The sequence below is a fragment of the Theropithecus gelada genome, chromosome 12, assembly GCF_003255815.1.
Source record: "Theropithecus gelada isolate Dixy chromosome 12, Tgel_1.0, whole genome shotgun sequence".
Taxonomy (NCBI): domain Eukaryota; kingdom Metazoa; phylum Chordata; class Mammalia; order Primates; family Cercopithecidae; genus Theropithecus; species Theropithecus gelada.
Genome location: NC_037680.1, coordinates 96,247,390 through 96,270,958, shown reverse-complemented (window position 1 = coordinate 96,270,958; position 23,569 = coordinate 96,247,390). Strand labels below are relative to the sequence as shown.

General features: G+C 52.3%; 1 protein-coding gene across 2 annotated transcripts; it reads right to left on the bottom strand.

Moving 5' to 3' along the window:
• Positions 1–314: 314 nt before the first annotated feature.
• Positions 315–22,867, bottom strand: STK11IP (serine/threonine kinase 11 interacting protein). Of its 2 annotated transcripts, none has more exons than XM_025405431.1 (25): positions 22,818–22,867; positions 22,538–22,624; positions 19,281–19,486; positions 18,999–19,073; positions 18,630–18,725; positions 18,138–18,245; positions 17,952–18,023; positions 12,151–12,277; positions 11,827–11,930; positions 11,596–11,691; positions 11,364–11,405; positions 11,024–11,170; positions 10,745–10,829; positions 9,453–9,839; positions 9,097–9,302; positions 8,675–8,791; positions 8,348–8,525; positions 6,053–6,283; positions 5,829–5,932; positions 4,646–4,743; positions 3,404–3,582; positions 3,106–3,187; positions 2,802–2,872; positions 2,007–2,254; positions 315–722 (listed from the first exon to the last, which is right to left on the bottom strand). In XM_025405431.1, the coding sequence occupies exons 2-25, from the start codon at positions 22,596–22,598 to the stop codon at positions 573–575; spliced, it is 3,270 nt and encodes a 1,089-aa protein (XP_025261216.1). In that variant the 5' UTR covers positions 22,599–22,624; positions 22,818–22,867; the 3' UTR covers positions 315–572. The 2 variants fall into 2 exon arrangements, with proteins under 2 accessions (XP_025261216.1, XP_025261215.1); XM_025405430.1 differs by having other exon boundaries at positions 22,792–22,864.
• Positions 22,868–23,569: the final 702 nt, after the last annotated feature.

Here is a 23,569-nt window from a genome sequence, read left to right as displayed (position 1 = left end):
CTGCGAGGGCCTGAAGTCCTCACTACTTCCCACATAAAATTCAAGAGAGCGGGACTCTGTGTGGCCCGGCAGCAATTCCATGCCAGGCCACATGACAGGTCACTGCCAGCTTGGGGCTGTGTGCCCGTGGGTCATGAGTTCTACTGGATCCCCCACGCTGGGACCACAGTTGGGCTGGAGATGGGGTCTCATGGTACAAACAAGGCTGACTGGAGCTGCCCATTCAGGAAAGGTGATGGGCGGGATAGCTTCTGTCAGAAGAGGTTAGGGGAACGGCAGGCCTTATGAGTGACATCTAAGTACCACACATGACCTATGAGTTGGAAACAACTTTATTGATACCTGAGAAAAAGTGCAGGAAAAATATTCCTCCTGACCACGTGGCCTGTCCCCTGAGGCCAGATCATTCTCTCGCCTCTCCCTTAAGCCCTGGGTCATTTGGTGCCTCACTGGCTAGTACCCAGAGGCTGAACAAGTCCACAGCCAGAGCCTGGAAGCCAGACCCAGAGACCAGCAGAGGGAATGTCTACAGTGTGGCTCCTGAGGTCAGGGCCAAGGTCGGCGTGCGACCCTCATCGGTCAAGGGCCAGTGCCTCTTGGATCACAGTCCGGAGTCCGATGGAAAACAGCTCCTCCCACGGTTCCCGGATCCAGGCAAGCAGGGCTGTCAGCTGCTCCTGACACACTACACGGAGTGCCCAAAAGCTCTCCAGCCGGGACACCTGGCAGAGCGAGCAGTTAGCAAGGCGAGGCTCATGGGGACCACATCAGGGTGGGCCCAGGGGAAGTCTCCGGGAAGGCCTGTCTCCACGTTGGCTCAGGGCCTCACCCCTCCCCCAGGCCCGTGTCACTCCGCATAAAAGATCCTGACTGAGCTTTGTAAACAGAATCCAGTCAATGTTTACTGAAAGCCCCAAGAGGACCTGTCTCTTTCATCTTCCCTGTTGTACAGAAGATGCGGACACAATTTCAGGGAACTGTGGATTCAATTCCCGGCTCCACCACTTTGGCCTGGGCAAACTGGTTAACAGCCCCAAGCCTCAGCTTTCTCATCTGTAAATAGGACCAGTAACAGTATCTCCCCAGGTGGTGGTCACAAAGGCCAAACGGCTGGCATACAACCAGCCCAATCCTGCCAACTCAAAGCTGCCGGAAACCTCACTGAAAGCCTCACAGCTGGCCGGGCACGGTGGTTCACGCCTGTAATCCCAGCACTTTGGGAGGCCGAGGCGGGCGGATCACGAGGTCAGGAGATCGAGACCATCCTGGCTAACATGGTGAAACCCCGTCTCCACTAAAAAATACAAAAAAAATTAGCCGGGCGAGGTGGCGGGCGCCTGTAGTCCCAGCTACTCGGGAGGCTGAGGCAGGAGAATGGCATAAACCCAGGAGGCGGAGCTTGCAGTGAGCCGAGATCGCCCCACTGCACTCCAGCCTGGGCAACAGAGTGAGACTCTGCCTCAAAAAAAAAAAAAAAAAGAAAGCCTCACGGCTAATAAATGGCTGGGCTCCCAGTCCAGGTGTCTCCCCCACCTACAGCTGCCTCCCTCTCTGACTTGGTGCTCATCCAAGCCCAGAGTCCCCCAGTTCCTCCAACACCAGTTCTCTCATCTGTTTTTTGTTTGGTTTGGTTTGGTTTGGTTTGGTTTGGTTTGGTTTGGTTTTTTTGAGACGGAGTCTCGCTCTGTCGCCCAGGCTGGAGTGCAATGGCACCATCTCGGCTCACTGCAAGCTCCGCCTCCTGGGTTCACACCATTCTCCTGCCTTAGCCTCCAAGTAGCTGGGACTACAGGCACCCACCACCACGCCCGGCTAATTTTTTGTATTTTTAGTAGAGATGGGGTTTCACCAAGTTAGCCAGGATGGTGTTCTCTCATCTGTAAGTGCCATCTTGCCGCCAATGCCCAGGGTTCCGAGACCCATTTCCCACCCTGCCCTCATGGCCCCAACCTGTGCTCGCCATCTCCCCTCCCTCCCTCTCTCACTGGACATACACACACACACACCTCATCGTAGAAGAGCAGCCGCAAGTCCTCAGGGGCTGAGCGGTAGAGCAAAATGGAGCTCAGGCTGCTGAGTGGCTGCTGCTCCCTGACACGCACAACAGGGCCCGGCCCGGAGGGAGGCACCTTCTCAGAGGCTTCGCCAGATGCTGCTGGGGGTGGGGGCTCTGCCAGGGGCCCTGCAGCATCCTCTTCTAACAGGAACAGGGTGGACGGAGTCAGCAACAGGGATACAAGGCAGGTGGAAGGCCCTGTAGGGAAAGAGGCACCCAGAGTGGAAGGTCATGGAGGGGCCCAGATTCCTGGGGCCAGCGTCCCAGTGCTGCTGGGGAGAAGAGGCGTGAACCACACTCAGGTGGGTCACAGAGCAGCCTGTGCCCCTGGGGCCAAGACCCTCCCTTTCCCAAGCTCCAGGCATCTCTAGTCTGGAACACCTCTGAGGCCTACCACCCTCCACTGTCCCACACCCACCCTACACAGAAACAAGGCTCCGCCCTCGCCCTCTCTGACTGATGAGGCAGGACCGACTCAGCCACGCTGCTCCACTTCATAGAAAGCCTGGGCCTGAGAGCAAAGGCTCTGGGTAACTGAGGATCCTGGGGGCCTCCTGACCCCGCCTAGAGAGAGTCAGGTCACATTGAGGCTGTTACTTGGCTATGCTCTCAAGTGAGAGGAAGTCCAGGTTCCAAGAACTGTCAGTGGCTACGAAGGCACTGTACGGGTGCTGCGTGTGGGCCAGTGCCTGTGACAAGGTGGGGTACAGAGACCAGGGAAGCATCAGCAGCACAGAGGCCTCACCTTCAACCAGGAACGCCCGAAGGTAGAAGAACTGGGGAGCCTCCAAGGATGAGTCTTTTTCCAGCAATGGCCTAGGGGGAACATGGCAGTCACAGGAAGATCCGCTAGGGGGTGGGAAGGACTTGGAGGGAGGGAAGTGGGAAGAAAGTCTTGCAGGGCGTTGGGAGGAGGCATTAGGGGCCCATGGGGGGCATGGCATGAGGACAGGTGGCTGCCCAGGACCTACTTAGCACAGAGCCATGTCTGGTGCTCTGTGAAAAGAGGATTGAGCAGCAACCCCAGCCTCTGCCTCCTATCGACTCACCAGAGCCGGTGCTGGGGGGTGACCTCTTCCTCTGTGGCACTGACACAGTTCCTCCAGGCAGGGGGCAGAGACTGCAAGACACCTAGACAGAGCCAGGCCAGGGAACTTTAGAAGGCTCTGCTCTCCTCCAGCCTAAACTCACCACCTCTCAATCCCTTCCTGTTCTCCACATTTCTGGATTTGAGAAACTTCTACAAGGGACAAGTCCTGTAACCTCTCTGTCTCCGCTACTGGGCACCAGGTGGGGAGCTCGGCCCCAGGACCCTGCCCACCCTCCTGCCTTCCCTTCCCCCCTCACCAAGGAGCTCCTCTAGGAAGGCCCGGCAACGCCTGGCATCTCGGGGCAGCAGCACACAGCGACCCGCCCCAGCTGCCCACTCCAGCTGCAGGCTCTGGCCTGCCAGGCCCAGCTCTATGCCACTCAGATCCTGCAGGGGAACGGCCAGGGTCAGCTGCAGCCAGCTAGCTGGAGGCTCACTGTGGAGAGGGGACAGAGCGATGGAGAAGAGTGAGGGTGGAGTGAGAGTCCCAGGGAAGCCCTGCCCTGGCTGCACCCGCCTCACTCACTGCATCACCCCCGTGCACTTACCGCATCTCCATCTCCCCGCTCATTCACCCCATCTCCCCCTCACTCATCACCCCATCTCCCCCCACTCACCCCATCTCCCCACCTCGCTCATCACCCCATCTCCCCCCACACTCACCCCATCTCCCCCCTCACTCATCACCCCATCTCCCCGCCTCACTCACTGCATCACCCCTGTGCACTTACCGCATCTCCCCCCTCACTCACCCCATCTCCCCCTCACTCATCACCCCATCTCCCCCCCACTCACCCCATCTCCCCCTCATTCACCCCATCTCCCCGCCTCGCTCAGCACCCCATCTCCCCCCACACTCACCCTATCTCCCCCTCACTCACCCCATCTCCCCACCTCGCTCATCACCCCATCTCCCCGCCTTGCACACCCCATCTCCCCCCTCACTCATCATCCCATCTCTCCGCCTTGCTCATCACCCCATCTCCCCCTACACTCACCCCATCTCCCCCCTCACTCACCCCATCTCCCCGCCTCGCTCATCACCCCATCTCCCCGCCTTGCTCACCCCATCTCCCCCCTCACTCATCACCCCATCTCCCCGCCTTGCTCATCACCCCATCTTCCCCCAACTCACCCCATCTCCCCCCTCACTCATCGCCCCATCTCCCCACCTCGCTCATCACCCCATCTCCCCGCTTTGCACACCCCATCTCCCCACCTTGCACACCCCATCTCCCCCTCATTCATACCATCGCCCACCTCGCTCATCCCATCTCCCCCTCCACTCAACCCATCTTCCCCCTCACCCCATCTCCCCCCCTCGCTCGCCCCATCTCCCCCTTGCTGGCCCCATCTACCCCCTCGCTCACCCCATCTCCCCGCCTCGCTCGCCCCATCTCCCCCCCTCACTCGCCCCATCTCCCCCCCTCGCTCGCCCCATCTCCCCCTTCACTTGCCCCATCTCCCCCCTCGCTCACCGCATCTCCCCCCTCGCTCACCGCATCTCCCCAGTCACCTTCAACAGGTACAGCCTGTGGTCAGACACAACCACAAGGCACATGAACTCCCCGGTGTGGCCTGCCAATGCCACTGGCACCTGGGGGAAGAGGAAGTTGGTGAGACACCTGATGGGAGGTCTGGGGAGGTGGGGCCAGACTGAAAGCCGAGTTCCTGGTGACAGCACCCTCGGCCTGACCTTCCCACTGCCCACCCAGCAGTCTATGGAGCTTCCCTGACACTCGACAGCCTCTTCATCCACCATCGCTCTCTGCCTTGCAGCCCCTGCTCGCTCAGAGTGTCGGCAGCTGGCTTCCCTGCCTGTCACCTCACCCGCTCCACGCTCTGCCAGACTAACTGTTCTAAGGCACAAAACTGACCATCACTGCCCCATTTCAAATCCTTCAGTGGCTCCCGGTGGCCCTCAAGACCAAGTCCAAACTCCTTGGCAGACACAGGAGGCAGCTCCTGACCTGGCTCCTGACCTGGCCCCTGCCAGCCCCCCAGAGTCCTCTCGGGACCCCTGCCCCTCACCCTGCACATCCAGATGCCTTCATCCTGGGCAGCTCCCCCTACCAGTGACAGTCTCGGGCCTCCATGCATTTGCTTTACCTAATACATTCCTTTACCTAATACATTCTTTTCCTCCCTACTCCTTAACTTATCCTTCAAGACTTAGCTTAGACATCACCTCCCAGGAAGACTCCTTGACCCACTCAAGCTGGACTAGATACCCCTTCTAGGGCCTTAGCCCGATTACAGCACTTGCATATTGCACAATCATTGTGAACTTCTCACACCAGACTGTAAGATCAAGGGCAAGATGGATCTGTAGATCCTCAGTGTCTAGCACAAAAGGTGCACAACAAAGGCCTAATAACATCATGGGTTTATAATACTACTAGAAGGCCCCACTGATGAGTGCCAGGGGCTGGGCAGCTTCAACACGACCTCTGATGCACTCCAGTGTGTCAGGGAGGCATCGCTATCTCCATTGCAGATGGGCAACAACTGGGACTCAAATGCCAAGGAATGGGTCCACGGCCACACAGCAAGCAGCTGCTGGGGTTGAAACCAGAAGCCAGCATCAGGTGACTCCAGAGTGATCTGACTCAGTTGGCTATGATGGAAACGAGTGGGCACCCTGGCCAGCTAGGGGCATGGGCAGTGTCAGGGAGCACAGACCTTGAGGCAGCACTGGAACTCCTCCTGGGCATCGCTGAACACCTCGACATCCAGGAAGAGCCGGAGTCGGTGGTCCACAGAGCGGAGGCCACAGCGCTCAGGGGCTGAGGGCAATGAGGGGACATCAGCCTGCCCGTGGCAGCCCCTGGGCTCCATCTCCACCTCCCCATCAGTGTCCCTTCCCTTCCCCAAACCCATCTATGTCTTGTTTTGCCTATACTCACAGGGACTGAGGCTCCAACTATTGTGGTCACGGGTGCTCAGTGCCTGAGGTGGGCTGTTCTTGGCCCTGTCATGGTGGTCACCATGGCCAGGAGGGTAGCAGACAGGGCTGGCAGACGGAGAGGGAGCCAGAGACTGCTCTCCCTGTTTCTGCTCCCTGTTGGGGGTTCCCCCGGACACAAGCAGGAGAACCACGTGGTCACTACCACAATTAGGACACACAGCAGGAGATTCTGGAGGGAAGATGGACACGGTCCCCGTGAGCCTCCCCAACAAAGTGCCACAACTCCCACCATGCTCTTGATGTTCCTTTCCCACTCTCAGGTCTTCCCTGAGCCCAAGTCTCCAGCTTCATACACAACCACCGCGCCCCAGCCCACCAGCTCCCTCTCTCCCAGTACAGCTGCCGACTGATCACTCCCCAACCCAGGGAGGGATGAGCTAACCCTGGCCCACAACCTCCTCAAAGTGCACTCTACCTTCTAACTCTAGGCCCTCTCTGACTGGGTCAAACACAACCAGGCCCTGCTCTTACGCCCTCCTACAGACTTGGGCTGATCAAGTTACTTCAGGGCTCTCCTAGCAACGTCTGAAAGACCAAAATCAACAGGTCTCGAAAGACAGAGAGAACTCTCTTGCCATATTTGGGTCCAATTCTAGGCTCCATCAATTAATGGCTCTGTAATCATGGGCAAGTCATCTAAGCTCTGTGAACCTGGTTCCTCATCTATAAATTAGGGATGACAATAGAGTCTATCTTATACTCATCCTTAGTGTCAGGAAGCCGGGAAGGAATCAGGACATGGATCAGCAATGAGAGACGCAGCACTCTGAGCAGCTGCACTGTGCTGGGCGTGTGCTAGCTCCCATGCCAGTATGATCACATTTCATTACCAGAGAAACTCTCCTTATCCCATTTTGCAAAGAGTAAAGAAAAGATTAAATCCTTTACACACGCTGCCCAGGACCATATAGCTTGGGGCAACGGCAGCAGCTACCATTTACAGGGGACCTTTGTGTTGTGCCAGGCCCTCTGCTTGGTGCCTTACTGTCACATTTAAATAGCATAACAGCACCATGGGGTGAGTTCATTCCCTTCTTTGTTCAGAGGAGGTAACTGAGGTGCAAATGAAAGAACGGTTGGCCAGGCACGGTGGCACATGCCTGTAATCCCAGCACTTTGGGAGGCGGGCGGATCACGAGGTCAGGAGATTGAGACCATCCTGGCTAACACCGTGAAACTCCGTCTCTACTAAAAATGCAAAAAATTAGCTGGGCGTGGTGGCGGGCGCCTGTAGTCCAGCTACTAGGGAGGCTGAGGCAGGAGAAAGGCGTGAACCCAGGAGGCAGAGCTTGCAGTGAACCGCAGTCGCGCCACTGCACTCCAGCCTGGGTGACAGAGGGAGACTCCATCTCAAAAAAAAAAAAAAAATGAAAGGAGAACAGAGCCCACAGTAGCGTTCATTAATGACGCCATCATGGAAGAGGCTCCAGAGTCCACAGCGACTCATGGTGTAGAGCCAGGGTCCGGGAGGGGCTGGCGGCTGTTTTTGTTTGCACTGTGTCGCTAAGGCTGCATGCCCAGGCTAGTTCACAGTGGGGAACAGAGCAGGGCTCCATTTTCTGAATAAAATGTAAACCCCTGCTCCAGCTGCCGCTAAGAAGAGAAAACTGGCTAATAAAATTCTGGCATTTCCACATAGCTGTTATCAAGAATATTTCTTCTTCAATGTCTTCTTCAAAGATAGTACTTTCTGACTGGTCTACAATGGAAACAATTCTTGTTTTAAGGATTAGCGCATGAAGAAATGCCACAGGACATTATGTAGCTTCCAAGGTCAGCCGGGAAGGACAAACCAAGCCAACTCCCCGAGCATGTCACTCAACAGCTACACTTGCTGGCAGGTGCAGCACCACCATCCAATACTGCGTGAGGGCTCGTCAGGTTTTATGTAGTGTCTGAAATATCAGCCAAAAAAAACCCAACACAAACAAGGTTTCAGGTTATGAAAAAATAATGAGTTCAAGCACAGTTACAGAGATTGCACTTCCTGACTTTTAGAGTTAAAAGAAAAAAAACAAACCAAAAAAAGCAGGATATAGTTTCTTCTTTTTTTCTGTTTTCCTTTTTGTAAATGCAGCAGGCAGGCAGTTTTCTTTTTCCTCCAGGCAGAACAACTGGTCTCCACTCTAGCCCCTTCTCCCTGGGGCTCCCCCTTCACACTCCCCTACACACAGCCACTTTCCCTGCAACAGGGGAGGCGTGTGGGCAGAGAGGTCAAGGGCAGGCCTTGTACCTGTCTTTTGGAACAGAGGCCTCCAGCCTTCCTCAGTGTCCAATCCCAGCCTGGGCTCCTCTGGCTTGAACTCATGGCCACAGCGTAGACACTGGAATCTACCCAGCAGGAGGTCCCTGGCCTCCCCAAGCTGTTCCCGAGCCACATTGGTGACTGGGGTCAACACGGCAAGCAGCTCCTGACAGAGGGTGGATCAGAGGCAGCTGTGAGCAGGCGGACCCCAGATGGACACCTCCCACAGGCCCCTGGCCCTCAGGCCTGCTGCCGCTCCCCTCTGGCTCTCTTAATCCCCACAGCCTCCTGGGCCCCTACTCTAGGCCCCATCACCTGGACAGCTGCGTGGGCATCAGGCTCCAGCACCAAATAGCGACGCAACTGCCGGTCAGGGCAGATGTAGGAGAAGCGCAGACTGAGGACGGGGGCTCCAGGGAGCAGATCTGAGCCCTGTGCAGAAGAGGGGGACCAGGTGAAAATCAGCAGGAGCGGTGATCAGAGGGATGAGGGATGCTGAGAGCGTGGAGGACGGCAGGAGCTCTGGAGCCTGTTAAAGGCCTGTGCTGACGTCCAAGCTCGAGCACGGAATCCCTGCTCCTCAGCCCAGCCTCCCGAGCACTTGCAACCTCTGAGGCTCCCCTCCTCGACTCCTAGTGCCAAGGAGAGACTGTGGGAAATGCCCAGCCCAGTGCAGGGCACACAACAGCCATGTGCCCATAGCTGGCTCCTTCAATGCCCTGCCGCCCCCAACTCACCGTGGGCCCAGGTGACCTCTGGGCCTGGGCCTCCGGCTCTATCTCAGCAGCCTCCAGACTCTGGAGCTCCAGTCGCTCCAGGGTGCGAGCTGCTTGGAGTTCCACCTCAAACAGGTGGGCAGAAGTGACCCTGAGAAAGCATTCCCTGCCCCGCACGCCCTCAGGCCCCTCCAGGGGACACACCAACATGGGGCGACAGAGCTCCGCTGTGGAGAGACCGAGAGAAGCCCTGCAGGGAGGGAAAGTACCCACACGCCGCCCTCCCCCGCACTGGCCCTCCACCCACCAGGCCCCACCACTCACAAACATCCCAACGGCCGCTGGCCCCAGCTCGCCCCAGCCCACAGAGGGCTCACCTTCCACTTCCTTCTGGTCCTGCTCCTCTTCTTCCTCCTCTCCTGCCTCCTCTTCTCCCTGTTCCACCATCTCCCCCTCCTTCTCCTCCTCCTCCCTTTCCTTCTCCTCCTCCTCCTCCTCCTGTGGCTCCACCCTGACCTCCTCTGACATTTTTTGTGGTGACTCCCGGGGGCCTCTGGCTTCCTCCTGCAGGGGTGGAGGTCTGGGTGTAGTGTCAGGGCCCTGGGAGCTGGCTGGAGGTGTGCTGGGGGCAGGAGAGGTGGGGGTGGCCGGCAGAGGGTTTCCAGAGGCCTCCAGGTGACTCCTGTACTGCAGCCAGTTGCGGCCAAACCGTTCCCGGAAGCTGCTCATGAGCTCCAGCTCCCGGTGCTGCTGCACGAACCATCCTGGGCAGGAGGGGAACCCAGAGCTGAGCAAGCCCACCCCACACAGATGGCCCCAAATCCTTCAATGGTGCTCCTCAGCGATGAGGGGGCAATGGACTGTGTATGGGGACAGGGGCAGGGGAGGCTACAGGTGTCCCCTCCGCGGCATGTACTGAAGTGTGTCCTATGGAACACTGTGGTCAAGTGCAATCCAAGCTGCGTATCCTATGCTGCTTCTGGAGACTCAGCATGCATGACAGCATCCTAAAGGTCCTGAGACGGCCTGCAGCGAACACATCTATTTCTTTTCAACCTCACATTTCCCAAACTTCTCTGGTCACAATTCTATTATTTTATATATATATACACATATATACTTTCTTTTGGTTTTGGGTTTTAGTTTTTTTAAGAGATGGGGTCTTACTCGGTCACCAGGTTTCAGTGCAGTGGCACAATCACAGCTCACTGCAACCTTGAACTATCAGGCTCTAGCGATCCTCCTGCCTCAGCTTCCCAAGCAGATAGGACTACAGGTGCACACCACCATGTCAGGCTAATTTAAAAATTTTTTTGGAGACATGGGCATCTCTCTATGTTGCCCAAGCTGGTCTCAAACTCCTGGGCTCAGGCAATCCTCCCACCTCGGCCTCCCAAAGTGCTGGGATTACAGATGTAAGCCACTGCACCTGGCCTACATGATCTCTTGACACCCTACAAAATTAATGTTCCTCAAAAAGTTTTCAAAATGCTCCCAGAAGCAGTCTTCTCCTTTCTCTAAACTAAAAGAAAAGAAGAAAGACTAAGAAGCCTTCTATAATACTCTACCAACAAAAAATAACATTTCTTCCAGCAGACCTTCACCGTAACTTAAAAATCAGAGTGAGCTGGACGTGGACGAGAGAGTTAGTGGGGTGAAGCTGACTTACCAGCTGGAGAGGGGTTCAGAGTTCGGGGCTCCGGGTCCGTATCACTGGGTTCAGAGATGCTTGCCCGCCTTACACGGACTCGGCTCTGAGGTTAGTGGAGGGAAGAAGTTCTGTGAAAGCCAAGCCTCCAGCCCTGCCATCCACGGCTGGCCATCCAACCTATCAAATAAACCCCGACCACGTGCAAGCACAGTTCCTACCATTCCCTGCCCACTGCAGCCCAGAGTCCCCAGAGAGACACCCCACCCCAGGCATGAGGCAGCGGAGGACGCTGCTTACCTTAACCTTATGAAGTGGGGCCTGGGCCAAAACACCCCCCGAGGAGAGGCTGTCACTCAGGTCAGGGCCACCTGAGGTTTCAGGAGTACTCCCCACTGGCCAGGGCAAAGGTGGGCCCGTGGGGCTGGGCCCCAAGGATGTGTGAGTCTGGTATTTGACAACAGGAAGGAGAGAAAGGATGGAGACTGGGAGCACCTCTGCCTTGCCCAAGCCAGCCAAAAGGCAGGACCCTACTTTCCACTGACCAGGAAGACCCTGTCACCAGCCAGCCCTGTGTTCTCTCCCCAGGGCCCTCCCTTCATGTCTTCCCCAACAGTCCTCGCCCCCTGACCACACCGACCTGAGAATCTGTCAGCGACAAGACCTTGCCATCGAGAAGGAACTGAGCAAAGATAAAAAGGGTGGGGAAGGGAGTATGTGGTGGGGTCCATCCTGCTGAGTTCCAGGTATTGACAACACAGTAAGCAGGGTCCAGGTCCTCGGCCCCTCACCCAGGGATGGCAAGATGGTGCAAGGTAGGGGAGGACTGGGCAGGAAAGAGGAAGCAGAGTGGACATAGGACGATCACTCACGCCAGTAGCAGCCTCCCTGGCCCGAGGTGACAAGTACTGGGCAGTGGCCACTCGGTGCGCAGGGTGGAACCAAAGAGGGTTCCCCTCCAGGTAGAGCTGAGGGGCAGGAAGGGGAGAATGAGGAGGGCCTGGGGCCCTAGCCCTCCATGTGTGAAGAAGGCACTGACCAAACCAGCATGGGGGGGTGGCTGCAAGGGTGGCTCTCAGGCCCCTGATGCACTGCCATCTCACCTTGCGGAGCTCAGTCAGCAGCCACAGTGGCGACAGCTCCCTATGTCCTTCTAGTAGGTTGTATGCCAAATCCAAGTGCCGCAGATTCCTCAGCTGCTCCAGGCCTGGGATGGGGGCAAGAAGGAAAGAAGGGCACGCGCATGAGTACACGCAGGTGAGTGTGGTACATGCACTCGGGGAGGGTGCACAGAAAGACCAGCCGGAGCACCCCTGCACTCCACATAAGCCCTCTCAAAGCTCTAGAGGCACGTGGTACCCAGGCCAGCCCAAACCTCACTCTCCCTCTTCCCCTCCGTGCTTGCCCCATCACACACCCCTACTCACCATGCAGGCTCCGAAGCTCGTTGCCTCGCAGTATCAGGATCCCTAGAGAAGCTCCTGAGGGTCCCATTCTTGGCACCAAATGCAGGCGATTATAGGAGATGTCCAGATGGTAGAGTTCACACAAATCCTGGCAGGGGTACAGGGGTGAAAAAGATTCTCTCGTTGACCAAACTGTAGTCAGGGTCCTTTGAGATCTCTTCTAGACTAGGCCTCAACCTCGGCCTATATAAAACTGCACATGCTCGGCACAAATTATTTCATCCACCCCTACTCCCACGTTAAAAGACTTGAACAACACCAGCACTGTTCCTAACAGTTCAAGGTCACATCTTGAGCATGGTGACTCCAACCCCCTTAAGTTCCTGCCTGGGAAAAGTCAAAGCTGCCAAAAGAATTTCCCATTTGTTTCAGCCAGCTCCTAAAGATAGGGCCCCATCTCCCAGTCTCTGTAAAAGGGTAAGGGCCTTATTTTAATAAGTACCAGTTAGTTAGCAAACCCAGATGGGTTTCACGTGGACCAACCTGATTTCCACTTTCCCAGCTCTGCTCAAGGCCCTACCATTCCCCTGCCCACTCCCCCACCTTTTAAAATGCCCAATCGGCCAGGCGCAGTGGCTCACGCGGGTAATCCCAGCACTCTGGGAGGCCAAAGAGGGCGGATCACTTGAGGCCAGAAGTTCGAGACTAGCCTGGCCAACATGGTGAAACCCCATCTCTACTAAAAATACAAAAATTAGCTGGGCATGGTGGCACACACTTGTAATCCCAGCTACTTGGGAGGCTGAGGCACGAGAATCACTTGAACCTGCAGGCACCACTGCACTCCAGCCTGGGTGACAGAGCAAGACTCCATCTCGAAAAAATACATAAAATAAAATAAAATAAAATAAAATACCCAGTGACCCCTGCACAAAAATAGACTACACTCGACCCTCTTCACTACTGCAATTGTTTATTACTGATTAAAATCTAGTGTCCAGCATTATCCATGACAGCCACCTAGTGTCATGACTTGAATTGGGTCAGATTCATCGTCAGACACCCTCAGCCCTCTCACTTGGGACCCCAAGCTGCACACTTCTGATGCCTTTGCCTTCGCTCCTGACTGATCAATGGGGATTCATCAGTGAGTCTGACTCCCAGCCCAGTGCCTGTGACAAACATCCACTGAAGCACAGTGAGGAAGCTTTTGACTCTCATGATTCCAAGTACACTCACGAAGCTTGGTTAGAGTCCCAAGCTTCGTGTGAAAGGCACCTCCTAGGCTGGAAGTTCTTCCTCACTCTGTTTCAAGCAAGAATTCACTCCCTGACTCCTGGGCTAAAAGTACTTCATGGCTGTGTTTTGAGTCCTCTCTGTTTTCCCTCCTTGATCCTGCTCCTCCCATGGACTTCACAGTCAACTGAAACCCTCTTCTCAAACCACTGCTGACTACACAGTATATGTCACCACTACGGCACTAACTCTGTCCATTTCCTTTCCTGTTCGCAACACTCTACTAAGGATAATCTGGAACTTCAACGGCTTATTTGGGAAACTTAAGATCTCCCCAGTCTGGCTCCTCTAAGAGTCCCTATTTGCATCACCTCTGCTCCCCTTTCCTCCTTCTCCCACCTTTCCTCTTTCCTTCAGCTCCTGAAGGAACCCCTGACAGGTTCCCCTTCAAGTCCCCTCCTTCTTCACCCCTACTCACCCTGCTAGACCTTTCCCTTCATATTCCAGACCCTCAACTCCCTACAGTCACTCAAAATTTAGGTCCTCTGCCCCTACTGGGGGTCTCAAGGGACTCAGAGACCTTCAAAAGCAACCAACTGAGGGTTTAAAAAAAAAAAAAAAAAAACTCATGGAAACAGACCATTTAACTCTTGTCATCCACAGAGTTACTGTTACCCTGCTTCCTAAAAGTTCTTACAATCGGCTACAGCCCAGAGTACTCACCTTCAACAAAAAGAGACTGCTGCAGAGACCCATAGAAAAGGACTATGCTAGGTCCTCCAGGGCAAAGGCTTCTGGTGGTATTGCTTAAACAACTTTGATATCATACCACTGGACCAAGTCAGAATTTCCAAAACTCTAATGAAAAAGCTGATGGATTCATAACACTGCTAACCCAAGATCAAGCACAATAAGAACTGACTACATAAAACTGAATGAACTGGTGAAGAATGAATATAGTTTTAATGGCTTTGTTTAAAATACTGTTGGTTCTTGAATGTCCTATTTTCCGGATATAAGGAACCTCTTTCCCTTTTCTTTTATGTGATCTATCACATGAAACAGTTCAGTAAATTATACTTTTATAAAAAATATATATATGAAGCATTTATCTTTTCTCCATGCCTGATCCCTCCAGAATTCAGGAAGTCCCATTGGACATTCTTATTTACGTGGCAATATGGTTATTTTCACAGGTTCAGTAGGGTCAGCCCTCCTTGTAACAGGACATAATGGGGAAAATTGGTTATATAACGAGGTTTTGACTGGACTTTTAAAATATAACTGGAATGTCATGTTTTAAAATAATGCATAAAATCAGATATGGCCAGACAGTTTTAAGGAACGAAAGCTGACTCTACAGAGCCAACGCTTACAAAGCCCTCTTGGAAAAACCAGCCTGCCACTTGGCTTACAGGGTTTCCAGACTTACAAATTAGTGGCAAATGCTAGATCCTGGCAGGCCCAGGAATCTTAGGATATTTTGGAGACGTTAAGAAGAGAAGAATTCACAAATCTATAGGTACTCTACGTGAAGTCTGATGGCACGTTCTTGGCTTCCTAACCTCGAGAGGGTTTAAAAGTCCAGTCTGAGAGTCCTTATAAAAAGTTCCAGGAAAGCAAACTTAAAAAGGGCCTCTGTGGTCAATTACCATTCTTACTACACTTATGTAAATAAGCAGACCAAATCTAACAGGATCAGATTTATTCTGTAAAAAAGAATAATCCTACTTTTACTGTTTTTAATCAAAAGGGGAGTGACCTTAGAGAAATCTGTTTTAATGAAAAAACTATTAACACATTCTTATGGGTTACCAGATTCTAGTCCTGTTCATTTTCTTTGAAGTTGTATTATCTACCTGTAAACTGGAATGGGTCCTGCTATCCTACACATCAGCCCTTACCAAAGTCTCAATTCTTCTCGTTTTCTTCATTATTTGGCTGCGATTTTCTAAACTAACATTTCCAATTTTCTTCCTCCCAACTTGGCATCACTGAGAACTAAAACCTGAGTGCCCAGATCCTTAGTGGAATTTTAGGTGACTTATAGCTGCCCTTTCCCCCAAGGATCTTTTTTTTTTTTTTTTCTTGAGACGTAGTTTCACTCCCGTTGCCCAGGATGGAGTGCAATGGCGTGACCTCTGCTCACTGCAACCTCTGCTCCCCGGGCTCAAGCAATTCTCCTGCCTCAGCCTTCCCGAGTAGCTGGGATTACAGGCATGCACCATCATACCCGGCCAATTTTGCATTTTTGTAGAGATGGGGTTTCTCCATGTTGGCGTCAGGCTGGTCTCGAACTCCCGACCTCAGACGATCCACCCACGTTGGCCTCCCAAAGAGCTGGGATTACAGGCATGAGCCACTGCGCCAGGCCTCCCCCAGATCTTAACAAAAGCCCTATGAGCTAAAGTTGGACTAGGTGATATGAACTTCAAAAGATACATCATCTACAGATCACGTGTGGATAACCTACATGCCTGGAGCTACTGTGATATGAGCCCCTTAGAAAGTCCACTGAGGTCGGGTGCGGTGGCTCACGCCTGTAATCCCAACACTTTGGAAGGCCGAGGCAGGCAGATTACCTGAGGTCAGGAATTCAAGACCAGCCTGACCAACATGGAGAAACCCCATCTTTACTTGTAACCCCATCTTTCACTTTTATTTGTAAAAATACAAAATTAGCTGGGTGTGGTGGTGGGCGCTACTCGGGAGGCTAAGGCAGGAGAATTGCTTGAACCCAGGAGGCGGAGGTGACGGTGAACCGAGATCACGCCATTGCACTCTAGCCTGGGCAACAAGAGCAAAACTCCATCTCATAAAAAAAAAAAAGAAAAGAAAAAAAGAAAGTCCACTGACACTCCTGTATCTTCCAGACTCTGTTCAGGGAAATAAGCATGACTGCAACACTGTCTATGCCGTCACCACAAACATTCAAACTACAAACCAAGAAAGCCATCGGTTGCCACCGCTATCCTCATTCCACCATCTAAAGAAACATAGAGCTCAACACCTAGAAATCTCAACTGGCTGCCCTCTGGACTCAGAAAATGGATTTACAGTCTGTTTCAAACATTCATCTTTGTTTTCCTTTTTTGTTTCCATAGAAATGTCCATCATTAAATGCCCGGTCACTCGCACCATCCAGCAAAACTCATCCCCTACCAAGTACCAACGAATGGCTCAGTTGGTTTTTAGTGAACAAAAGGAAGTGATCAAGGAAGAAAAGGATTTATATTGTTCGGGGGAAAGAGGAGTGTCTCTTCTTTCCTCGAATTAGAGGAGGGACTGACAAAGATTCTCACCTTGATCAAACCCTACTTGGGCTCCTCTGGGCCTTCTTTTTGACTAGGCCTCAACTTTGGCCTGTTAAGAACTGCAGACTTGTTTAGCACAAGTTCAACAAAATTCAACACAAATGATTTTTGTTGACTTCTCCAACCCCCACAGTAAAAAACTTGAACAAAAACAGCGAAGTTCTAGCATAAGGATGCATCCCTAGAATGGCGACTCTAGCCCCCTTAAGTTCCTGCCTGGGAAAAGTCAAGGCTGCCAAAAGAATTTCCCATTTGTTCCAGCCAACACCTGATGACAGGGCTCCCGTCTCCCAGTCTTTGTGGGAAGGTAGAAGCCTAACTTTTAGCGAACCCGGAAGGGCTTCATGTGGTCCAACCTCCACTTCTGCTTTTTGTACATTTCCACTTCCCTTACTCTGCTCAAACCCTCACAGTTCCCCTTCCTATTCCCTCGCTCTCCTTTTAAAATGCCCAGTCACCTCTGCACAAATTAAAGTGGCGTTCAGTTTACATTGCACCCTCCTCCCCGCTGCAATAGTTTATCACTGATAAAAATCTGTCCTTACCACTTTAACTAGTTCGGCTTTATCTCTGACAGGTGGATGGGAGGACCCAGAAGAAAGGTTCTTCGTCATGATCACAAAAGCTGCCAGTTTCTGAGCTAGTCACTAGACTAAGTAACATCGGGTACTTCTTCACAATCATTTTAATACTATACAAGCAGGTATTTGGCCAGGCGTGGTGGCTCACGCCTGTAATCCCAGCACTTTGGGAGGCCAAGGTGGGTGAATCACTTGAGGTCAGCAGTTCAAGACCAGCCTGACCAACATGATGAAACCCTGTCTCTACTAAAAATATAAAAATTAGCCAGGTGTGGCAGCACGTGCCTGTAGTCCCAGCTACTTGGGAGGCTGAGGCAGGAGAATTGCTTGAACCCAGGGGCAGAGGTTGCAGTGAGCTGAGATTGCACCATTGCACTCCAACCTGGGTGACAGAGCAAGACTCCGTCTCAAAAAAAAAAAAAAAAAAAGCAGGTACTCTTGTGATTTCTATTTTACAGGTAAAGAAACCAAGAGGTAACTAACTTGCTCCAAGTTGTACAGGTATTAGAAGTTGAGATTTGAACTCTGGTTTTTCTGATGCCAGTGCCGCCTAAGCAGTGCTATCTCCCAGAATGCAGCTCCACCCTCATGGCAAGAGCAAGGTGGGAGTAAAAGCCGGTCAAGGAGAGAGAGTAAGAACAGAGCAATCAAAGACCCATGGTGTACCAGCTGCCAGACTGCCCATACTCACCATCAGGAATCCCTGGCAGTCCTGGACTTGATTGTGGCTTAGGTTCAAGAAACGCAGAGCTGACAAGAGGCGCTGAGAGAGATGGGTAAGAGGCAGAGAACTGATGTTCACTACAATACTATCTGGTCAACCTCCTCCCCAAAGGCCTGGCCTTGCCCTTCCTCGAAACCCTCTCGAGGCACTCACCAGGGAGCTGTCTACGGCAGTCAGTGCATTGTAGCTGAAGTTGGCAGAAAGCAGAGCCAGCCAAGGGAGAGCAGAGCAGAAGTCACCGCCGCAGGCTGAGAGGAGCTCCTGAGTGGGCGGATAGGTGCTTCATTACCCCACTCTCCCCCTCCTCCCCATGCCAAGGCCAAGCTCTACCACCCAGTCACTCATTCATTTTTTATACACTGAACTCCATCTGAAGATACAGGCTTAAAGCCCAGGTCCCTGACCCAAGAACTCACTGTGGGGATAGTGGGAAGGTAGACACTAGAATATGTAATGTAATACGGTAGGTACGACTATAAATATACAGGCAGGTACTGAGTGCTGCGGGAACACAGAGAGGGAGTGAGGACACTGTCTAGCGGGAAGCAGGAGGCAGGGAGAGCTGCAGAGAGGGAAGAATATCAGAGCTCGGTCCTCTACGTCTCTCAGGATGAGGCGTCTGAGCTCACCCCTCACCCTCCTTACCTCTAATGTCTGGAGGCTCCTGCTGCAAATCAGGGTCTCCAGCTGGGAGTAGATGCCTCGGAGGCCATGCAGACAGTGAACGGGAACACCTCGGAGCTGGGACAAGGAAAGGGGAGGGAGGAAGGCAGAACCCCACAGAAGACAAAGACCTCATCCCCATATCTCCTAGTTGGGAGGAGGGAGAAGACGACAAAGCCCAGCTATGGTTTAGGGAAGCAGTAAATGGAAAGACAGTGGATATCACATTACTGCAGAGCAATGGGTATACTCAGGCCTGGCCTCCTCACCAAAGAGGCCCTTCTCTTTCCTATCCCCAGGGGCGGCCTCAAGTTGGGTGCTGTGCACCCACATCCCCCCGTGTCCCCATACCTCCAGGTGCCGAAGGGATTTGAAGGGGAAAATCTTGATGGGCCCTGGGGGGCCAGGACCAGGAACATGGACCAGCTGAAGAAAAAAAATAAATAAATAACTCCATTTACTGAGGCACAGCAGATCTCCCTGTCCTCAACATTCCTTTCTTAGCACAACCACTGGTACCTCTGACACCCTCTGGATCCTGGCAGTGCAGACTTCTGCACCCCTACCCTACCCCCAACTTCCATCATTCTCTTGGGCTCCTTGCACATCCTGCCCCTTCCCCACACCCAGAACCTTGAGTGAAAGCGTTTTCTGCAGCACATCGAAGAGAAACTGAAGCTGAAGGATGACAGGAGAGTCAGCAGGATGGGAGGGCAGAGCCACAAAGCCTGTCTGGCCAGGGCCCCACGGCCCCAGGTGCAGCTCAAATACATGGTTCAGCTGTTGCAGTGTGGGAGTGAGCAGGCTCAGGGTGCTACAGCCAGACAGGACCACATCCCCTGCAGAAAGAGGGGCAGACAGGAGGGAAGACACAGTGAAAAGATTTTTCCCTTTATTCTAAGACTCTGCTATGCCAAAATATACCCACTCCAATCCATATTGTAGATGTTCTATTGCAGGATCAAATTTTCTATCTCCTTCACAGCTCAAAAGCATTCAGTGGCTCCCCTCATCTTCAAAAAAAAAAAGTCCTACCATTTCATTCAGCCTAATGAGACTGCTTGGCTACACAACTCCAACCAACTCTTCCAAATTTTCTTTCACCTTCTGCTCAAAAGAGCCTCATCTACTGACAGTGCTGGAAATACAGCCAACTTGGTTCACAGTTCTCTCATGTTCTGAAACACCCCCCTTCCACCACCCAGCTTGAGACCAGCCTCCTCCAGGAAGCCGCCTCAAGAAGTAATACTGCTGAATTTTCACATTGCAGTCACTTATTATTACATAAAAGTTAATTGGATGTCTTATCTTTATTTCATTTTCTGATTGCAAAGCACTTCTGTAGAAACTTTCAAGCAATACTAAAAAGTATGCCATAGAAAGAATAACTATTCATTACAGCACTAAGGCATTGTTACTGCTGTCTGTTAAAAATGCTCTCTCTAATGAGACTTTCATCCTTGAGGGCATCTTTTGATCACCCTGGTATTCATCACTGCACCTAAAAAAGTGCAGCTACAAGCTAGGCATGAAGGAATATTTTTTGGCTTAAAAAATATAATAAGTATAGATAGAGTCAAAGGATGTTGCAGAAACAGTACAGAAAGGTCCCCTATATCCTTTACCCAGTTTTCCCTAACAGTTACATTTTATATAGCTATAGTACAATATCACAGTCAGGACACTGAGCTGGGCGCCGTGGCCCAGGCCTATAATCCCAGGACTTTGGGAGGCCAAGGCAGGTTAATCACTTGAGGTCAGGAGTTCAGGACCAACCTGGCCAACATGGTGAAACCCCATCTCCACTAAAAATACAAAAAATTATTCTAGGACTCTAACCTCGTCTCTACTAAAAATACAAATATTCTAAGCTGGGCATGGTGACACGCACCTGTAATCCCAGCTACTCGAGGGGCTGAGGCAGGAGAACAGCTGGAAGCCAGGAGGCAGAGGTTGCACTGAGCCGAGATTGAGCCATTGCACTCCAGCCTGGGTGACAGAGCTAAACTCCATCTCAAAAAAAAAAAAAAAAAAAAAAAAAAAAAAGGGCAGGCACAGTGGCTCACGCCTGTAATCCCAGCACTTTGGGAGGCCAAAGCAGGTGGATCATGAGGTCCGGAGTTCAAGACCAGCCTGGCCAATATGCTGAAACCCTGTTTCTCCTAAAAATACAAACATTAGCAGGGCATGGTGGCACACGCCTGTAGTCCCAGCTACTCGTGAGGCTGAGGCAGAAGAATCACTTGAACCTGAGAGGCGGGGGTTGCAGTGAGCCAAGATCACACCACTGCACTCCAGCCTGGGTGACAGAGCGAGACTTGGTCTCAAAAGAAAAAAAAAAAAATCAGGACACTGATGTTGGTACAATATGTATATATAGCTATATGCTGTTTATATAAATTCCTGCAGCCACGCAATCAAGATACGAAACTATTCTGCTGCCACAAAGCTCTTCTCCTGCTACCTCCTTGTAGTCACACATTCACACACCCACCATTCATCGCTGAATAAATTAACAAGTCCTACAACCTGACATGAAGGATTCTGTATGTACTAGACACTGAGGATGGATACAGACATGGTTCAAGGACTCTTCCCACGCTCAAAGGGCCTCCTAGTTGTCTCCTCCCAGAGAAGGATATAAGACATTTGCAAAGTTATCAATACAAGCCAGGAAATAAAACTGCTACTGGCCAGGTGCCGTGCCTCACGACTTTAATCCTAGCACTTTGGGAGGCCAAGGCAGGTTAATCACTTGAGGTCAGGAGTTCAAGACCAACCTGGCCAACATGGTGAAACCCCATCTCTACTAAAAATACAAAAATTAGCCGGTCATGGTGGTGCACACCTGTAGTCCCAGCTACTCAGGCGGCTGAGGCAGGAGAATCACTTGATCCCGGGAGGTGGAGGTTGCAGTGAGCTGAGATTGCGCCACTGCACTCCAGCCTAGGTGACACAGCAAGACTCTGTCTCGAAAAGAAGAAAAGAAAGAAAAGAAAACTGCTAGAAAGAGAGTTTCCACAGATATCATCAATGGGAGCATGGAGTGATGGAGGACAGCTAACATTAACTGTAGTATGTGCCAGATGACTTTGATATCTCATTCAAACTTTCTCAGAATCTCCCAAAGAGCACTGTTAACCCCATCTTACAGATATGAAAATTGAGGTTCAAAAAAGTGAAAAATCTTGATTGAGATCATATAATTGGCAGGAAGTTACTTCTCCTATTTGATCTCAAAGCTAAGGCTTTTTCTACCACAATTAATGCCAACCAAGTACTCAACAACTACTGTGGCTCCACTGTGCCCAGGCACAGTGCCAAGCACCAGGGAAGTCATTACAATAACAATAGCTCCCAACTGTAAGCAGTTACTATACTTGCAGGCATTGTACTAAACACATGAATTACAACGAATCCCCACAACTGTTAAGTACAATCATTATGGCAATGTGTGAGGACAACTGAGCCTCAGGAAACAGTTTGGCAAGTTTGAAAGAGGGTTGATATTCCAACCCAGGTGGGTCCGACTCCAAATCTCGTGCTTCCATCTACTGTACTTAGTACCTTGCTACACGACAATGATTATGATCGAGATCAGTCCCTGGTCCTGAGGGGCTTTTAGTCAGGTAACGATCACTTCCTTCTGACAGTGTCAGAGAAGGCACGGAGGGAGGGATACCGGAGTTTGGCCTCAAAGGACGGCTAGGGTTTGGGCTATCACAGGCAAAGGCCCCCTGTAAGGGCGAACAAATCTGGGAATAGTAAAGAAATTGAACTCTGACACCTGGTGACCCTACCAGTCGTAACTCCGTGACTCTCAGGACATGTCTCCAGAAGGCACCACCCCCACCTCGTCCGAGGCCCAGCTCAACCGGAAGTCCACTCACCGGACTCCCGCAGCAGCCCCGCGAGCTTCCACACCAGGGAGTCCCGCTGAGCGGTCGTCATGGCCACGGGACGCTAGGGGGCGGAGCCTGGGGGAAAGAGGAAGCGGAAGAGCCTCAGGTGGGCGGTAGTGCCAAAAGCCCAGGGCGTCCACGCAAACCGAGGCGTCGTGCAGAGAAAAAGGCGAGAAAGAAGAGCGAGGAAGAGCATCTTCCTGGCCGCCCTTTGGAGGAACATAAGCCCTGGTCAGACATACCGACCCTCCCCGTTTGGTCCTCCTACCAGCTCAGCTGCGCGGCGCCTATCAATGATGGAAAGGAAGTCCCTCCCCGGAAGAAAATCGAGCCAAGGGACGACCGGAAAACACGCCTCTGCCGCCGGAAACCGCGCCCTAGGTCATGCAAACGAATCGAAAAGGGGCGGTGCGGAGGCTGGCTCGGGAGGGGCGGTCTCTCCGTGGTTGTGGGTGCGGAGGCGTCCTGGACTGCCTGTTCTGTATCTGGGCCCCATTATTTCCCCGTCCTGCGCAGCGTGGGACTCTCGCTTGGATTTCGGCGAGCCTACCGCGCCAGTGAGGAAACCCTGACTCGTTTGCAAACTGCGCGGGGAAGCCAAGTTTAGAGAAATGGAGCTTTCTGTTAGAGAAAAATTATTTCGAAGCAAACAGCCATTTTCCAGGGAAAGGAGAGCGTGTCCGCCGTAGGATGGACTTAGATCGTGTAAAAGCTGAGGCTACCAAGGATATCACCTCTGGGGTCCTTTGCTTCTTTTCCTTAGTCTCCCTCGAAACTCGTGTATCTTTCCTTCAGCAGTACTGGGCTCCACGCGAACCTAGTCCTTTGTCTTTACCCTATTACCTTTCATAACATCCTAGTTGAAAAGTATTCAACCGCGTTTGAAAATGAGAAAACGGGTTCACAGAAGCTAGGTTACTTGCGAAGGTCGTTCAATTAGTAACCAGTAGCGCCAGGACTGCGAAAGTTTCCTGCTTCCGAATTCTCATGGTAGCTTTCACTAGGCTCCCCGTCAAATGC